The 5,929-nt window shown below is 48.2% G+C and overlaps 1 protein-coding gene across 1 annotated transcript in view; it reads left to right on the plus strand.

Annotated features, from left to right (window-relative positions):
- Window positions 1–3,976, plus strand: part of KIF4A (kinesin family member 4A) — a 33,980-nt gene extending 30,004 nt beyond the window's left edge. The window contains exons 29-31 of the mRNA XM_019521125.1: window positions 809–928; window positions 1,612–1,734; window positions 3,129–3,976. Coding sequence (XP_019376670.1) covers window positions 809–928; window positions 1,612–1,734; window positions 3,129–3,314 — 429 coding nt within the window. The 3' untranslated portion in view covers window positions 3,315–3,976. The remainder of the gene's footprint in view (window positions 1–808; window positions 929–1,611; window positions 1,735–3,128) is intronic.
- The last annotated feature ends 1,953 nt before the right edge of the window (window positions 3,977–5,929 follow it).

A 5,929-nucleotide genomic window follows, 5' to 3' on the forward strand; every position in this document is an offset into this window, starting at 1 on the left:
TTCATGGGCCACATACAGGTACAGCTGTACTGGCCTGCTCAGCTGCAGGTTTTTAGTCAGACTTCTGAAACAGCCTCAGTTTTAAGCAAATGCTGTGGTTGTCTTGTGAGCCTTTGGCAGAGAAGGCAAGAGAGATGCCTTCAATGGCTTTTTCCAGAGGGCTTGTTATAGTCAGGACCCCCTGAAAAAGTATAGATAAAAGGGACAACCTGAACAACCTTTTACTGGCACAGGCCACCTTTTGCAACCCTGCTGTGGGCCACAGGGGCAGAGCAGCTCAACTCCTTGCCATTGATTTTAGTCGAGCCTATTGCCTACCAGCCTTCAGGGGATGATTAGTGTGGTGAAAGGAGCCCTTTGCTTGCTGTACATTTGTAATGGGTCATGCTAAGCTTGACTCTTCATGAAATGGGAGCTCCAGGCTTCTTCACTTTTACAGGTGAGGTCAGCATGGAATTATCATGGCTTGGCACCAAAGAATGCATGTTACTCTCTGAACTCTCATGCTTAAACCTACTAATCACATGGGTTCATGACATCTACTATACGCAAGCAGAGTTTTCCAGCAAATTTATTCGAGCAGTATCAAATCCAGGGTGCATATGGGGCTAACCACAGGAGACCGCTGCTGGGCAAACTGAACTCGCTGTCTTTGGCAAGCATGAGAGAATAGGTCTCTCCTGTGATTTTAGTGCCTGCTGCCACACAGGCCATACCAGGCCTCTGGTTGCTGCGTCCTTCATGGCAGTAGACATCTGGAGACTGGCTGGGAACAGCAGAACATTCATTCTTGATCATATCTTATTAGTGCTCCTGCAAGGGCCGATGCGGAAACAAGCAGTGCAGCTGCAGGAGGCAGAAGGCAAGCTGCAAGGAAGGTTGTAACTGTGATCCTGCCAAATGTAGAAATCGGGAGCCTGGGTTTTTGGTGAGTGACGTCAGAATTTTCTCCCATTTTGAGTTTCATCTGAATGTTAACTTACATGCTGGCTTCAGAAAGACATGTGGCCCTGAGCAGTTACAGGTGCCTACACGTACAAATACTTTTAACCAGAGTCAGATGGTAGGTGCAAGATGCTCCGTTTCTCATGGTCAGATCTCTGTCTAGTTCTTGCTAAGGCAGTGAGCTACGTGGTTCTCTGCCTGGCATGCTAGTCTGTAGGATTTGATGACACAAACCCTATTTTGGGTTCACCTCTTCCTACCTGTCAGCTGTCTGAGGTGGCTTTTTGGTAAGTAAACAAGTACCTTTTAGCATCTGGTGAGCTTAGACCTGCCATAGTACCAGCATGAATGACATTTTATTTTTGGTATATTTAGAATATTTGAAAATCCCACATTCCTCTGCATTGGACTGTAGGTTGGGGGAAGACTGCTTCAAGTCTTGGAGGCTGGCTCTTTGGGAGGTGACAATGCTGATCTTGTTCAGACTTTTTTCACACCTCTGCTGACCACTTTCTGTTGGAGAAAGCTGGGTACTCCCAGTAATGGCTCTGGAGCAGTTGCTTGCTGGGAAGGGAGAAGACAATTGCTAGGGGTCTCTTAATGTGTTTCCTGAATGACTTGCTTTACAGGATAGAGGTATGTAACCTTAATGTGCATGTTGTGCAGGGTGAAATCAGTGAGGACCAAACAAGCAATTCCGAAGGATCCTTCAAACTGGAAGACTCCACTGTAGTAGCTGTTGGGAAGGCCACCTTCTTTCAGCCTGTTTGTGTTGCCCCAACTACAAAGGCAAGAGCTAGAGGCTAGAAATAACAAGCAGTTGCCTGGTGTAGAATCCCAAAGTGCATAGACTTAAATTGCAAAGTAGAAAGCCTGTGTTTCATATATCAAAACTAGTTTATTTCCCTCTTGTACCTGAGCTCTCTATTAAAATGCACCACTCTCTCATCGGTTGGCATAACTGAAGAAGGCAATGGAGATTGAGAAATAAAGCCTCAGCCTGAGATCTGCCATCCCCACTGGCTACCTAAGAGGGTGTGCTGGGAAGGCAAGGACTGATTTTTAGCAAGTTTTGTACCTTAAATTTGTTAGAATGTCAATAATTTAACACGGGTGATTTGGTAGAAAAGGTGCATGTGTCCCCAATTCTAAAACTTTTTTCTTGAGGTGTATTTGGGGTGTGTGTTGGTCGCTGTACCTGCTGCCACAGTACCTGGGTCTTGTGCAAGGGCAGGTTCTTAGTTCAGAAAGTCATCTCTCATACTGTTTGTGGGTTGACCTCCAGAGTCGAATGATTTTGCCCTTCTCTTTAGAAGAAACAGTGCAGTCCTTGACAAAGGTTTAGGTAGGCTGGAGTTGGGAAGAGTTAATTTTTAGCATAGTACTATCAAGAGAAGGCATAGTACTATCCACAAGAGAAGGCTGATGGGGGATCTTGTGGCCTGTTACAAACTGGTCAGGGGGGATCAGAAGGCATTGGGGGAGTCACTGTTCCCCCGAGCACAGCCAGGAGTGACCAGGAACAACGGTCACAAGCTAGCAGAGGGTAGGTTTAGGTTAGACATCAGAAGGCGCTATTTCACGGTCAGGGCGGCTAGGGTCTGGAACCAACTTCCAAGGGAGGTGGTGCAGGCTCCTACCCTGGGGGTTTTTAAGAAGAGGTTAGATGAACACCTTGCTGGGGTCGTTTGACCCCAGTACTCTTTCCTGCCATGGCAGGGCGTCGGACTAGATGATCGTCTCAGGTCCCTTCCGACCCTAGAAACTATGAAACTAATATAAATGCAGCACAAATACGGTGTATTTGAGAGTAACAACCAGTGAACAAATCTAGTCTTAAATCTTCTTAGTGCTGGGGAAAGCTGGGCAGTGTGTGGTTGTTTCCACCTGCTTGGGGTTGGCAGTAGATGAAGAAAATCAACTTCTGTCTCTAGAAAAAGTTCCAAAGGGCTTTGCCTTGTGTCACTGAAGTCCTTGTAGTCCTGCTTGTTACCATCATCATGCCCCCAAGTGCCCTGATGGAAAGGGAACTTAATAGGGTCTCACCTGGAAGGGAAACGAGAAGCGGTGACCAACCAGCCAGGGGTGGAACACAAGGAATTTGACAGGTACCAGTGCTGGTAGCATAAACCACCCTCTTTTATCTTCTGAGACTTGCTCAGCTTGTCTCCTTTCCTTACTAGGTCCTACAAGAAATCACAGATCAGGATGCATCTGCAAGAATGCCAAGCATTGCCGCCTCCCTTGTCAGTGGAGATGAGGAGTTGCAAGAAAACCAACTGCCACTCTTCCAGAAGAAGAAGAGACTGCTTAGCAGTAAAATAAGCTTTTTTGCAGACTGCACCCCTGTCAGAGAGGAGGACAACTGAGGACAGAGGGATGTCCCCAGACTCTTATGTGATCACAGTTATTCCACACTGCCCTCCTGCAACACTAGTGATTTTTCAGATGACCTGAAAGTTTCAGGATAAGCCTTCCAACCATTGCAGAGAACATGCCATGGCTTGGCAGGGGCGTAGCTGAGCAATACCTGTCCTGTTTGTCTTGACTTGTAAATATTTGTGTGTTGGGACCCAGGTGGGGAAGAGGCAGGGATGCAGGCTATGCCAGAGGAGCTGGCTACTTGCCTGGAAGGTCTGTAGACAGCAGACTAGAAACATCAGGCAGAATCGCCTCCTGGCTCCACAAAAGGTGTTCATCCCTGTAGCCCTAGAACAGCCGTCTGCTCCAGTAGTTGGGGAATGCTTCTCCCTTCAAAGGAAACCCAGGAGTTCCTGCCCAAGTTGGTTAGGAGAGCTGTAGCAGGGCCCTGTTTCAGAACAACACTGCAATTATGCTAGCTAGCTAATTACCTAGTTAGTACAGTACTTGAGATGATCAGTGTTTGTTTGCTGTAGCAAAACACTGGCCCTTGTACCCAAGTGGAAGAAATTTTTTCCACTTGTTTTTTATTTTTATTTTATTTTTTAAATCTCTGAATGTGCTACAAATTTTAACTTTGTATGTTAATAAAGGAAATGCTACAACTGGAGCCTGTGTGGTAAGTCACTTAGAGGTGAGGGCCAAATTGCTTCTGCAGCCTTGCAAATGGGGATGGGCATAGAGAGCATGTGACAGTCTGTAGGGTAACAAGCAGGTTGGCAGAACTGATCCCCATCCCAAGTTGCTGGGAGACAAGCCTATGCCAGCTGTTGCCGCCACTGGCAAAGCAAGAACCTGCTCTGGAATCCCTTGGTGTGTGTTCGTTACCCTGAAGAGAGAGAAACGGAGTAGGATTTGGGGCCCCTGTTTCCTTGGGGATGCTCAGCCTAACAAAGCAAGGAAGGTGGGGTGACACTACTTTGTCAGCTGTACCAGAATAAGGCAGGGGTTATGTGGCCACAGCCAGATGCCAATGTCAAGAGTGCTTTGTCAGAAAGATTTCCTTCCAGTAAGGTGGGTACTTGACCCCAAATGACTGGGCTGCCCAGACAGACCATTAGTGTCTGGGTGAAGAAGCGGAGTAGCCTCAGAAGTGTCATAGGGAAAATATTAACCAGTGCAGGACAACATGCCAGTAGGCTTCTGTTCTGAAGGTGCTGTGTGTGGAGCTCACTTGGTTGTTAGCGCAGGCTGGGGTGTTTACACTTGGGGAGGATGAGAGTAGGGTGCATTTGCACCTGGCAGACTAGATCAGAGATGCACAGCATAAGCTAGCACAGGGCTTATTTCACTGGTTGCTGTGAAGGGACTGCAGGAAGCAGAGTTGCTAAATAGAATGATTAGAATACGAAGGAGAGGGAGGGTGGGGGAAACGGGATACTGCTGGGAAAGGCAAGGTGGGTCAGAGAGGAAAAACAAAGCTGGGGGTAAAACCTACACCAGGTAATGGGATAAGAATCTGTCTTGGTTTAGACCATACTTTTATCGTACAGTCTGGGTGACTTCTTGTTCTGCAATTTTTCATTCAAGTTCATTTTTAAAGTATTATCCAAGAACAGCCACTAAGGTCAGCGATGGAGCATGTAGGGATGTTAAAGCATTCTGTCACAGCTTTGTCTATCCTGGAATTGATGTCAGATCAATGTTTGTTCTTGCGTGTAGGGATTGCCCAGGCTGTCCAGTACCAAAAGCAGAGGGGCACTGTAAACAGGTGATGGTGTTGCATGAGGTTTGTAGAAGTGCAGGTAAACGAACCTCAATGTTGTTTATTTGGTCAGGGATGTGGCCTGTGTTGATCAGGAGGCACAGCTGGCATCTGAGTCTACAGCAAGAGCTGGTGCTTTGGTGAAAATAGGACTTAGTCTGCTGGAGAGAAGCTGGTTGAGGTTGAGAAGCTGCCAGTAAGCCAGCTTCCCCATGGCTACCTTGAAGTGGTCATTGTTCCCCACAAGAGACGAGGTCATTAATGATGTGCTCAAGTTTGGGTTCTGTAGGTGACAACCAAAGGCCTTCTGTTCTTGTCTCAGGGTTCCTATTATAGCAGGTTGGAGTGAGGTCCGAGTCACTGGGCATCTGCTTGGAGGTACAGCCTGATGTGCTACCCGAGCTGGCCAAACACACTGCACCCACCACAGCCAGTGATCCAGCCCCAAGCAACAACATAGTTCAGGGCTGCTCTCACCATGCTCCCAGCTCCTGAGGTGTGTGCCCCCCCACCCCCCCAACATGCCTCTCCTGGTCTGGTCAGGCCTGTCCAGCTTGGTGTGGCTCCACCTTGTCTAATCAGCCTGCTCACTCCCTGGGTCTGACCTGCCTGCTCAGCCTGCTGCTAGGGTGTCACCCTAGTAAAGGCACTGTCCCCAGCCCCTGTGCCCATGCTGGGCTGGCTCTTGGCCCCACTCCTTGCTTCTCCACCAGGCTGGTGCCAATCTTTTGGGGAAGGGGCATTTACCCAAAGGGCAGTAACACTCAGGGGGATATGGAGGGTCTGGCTGCAGGGGGGGGCAGGCAGCAGTGACAGAATTGCAAGCCTGATTAGTACTGGCAATGCTTGGAGACTAAG

This window comes from Gavialis gangeticus, unplaced genomic scaffold (assembly GCF_001723915.1).
Source record: "Gavialis gangeticus isolate Ggan-Ray unplaced genomic scaffold, GavGan_comp1, whole genome shotgun sequence".
In the NCBI taxonomy this organism is placed as follows: domain Eukaryota; kingdom Metazoa; phylum Chordata; order Crocodylia; family Gavialidae; genus Gavialis; species Gavialis gangeticus.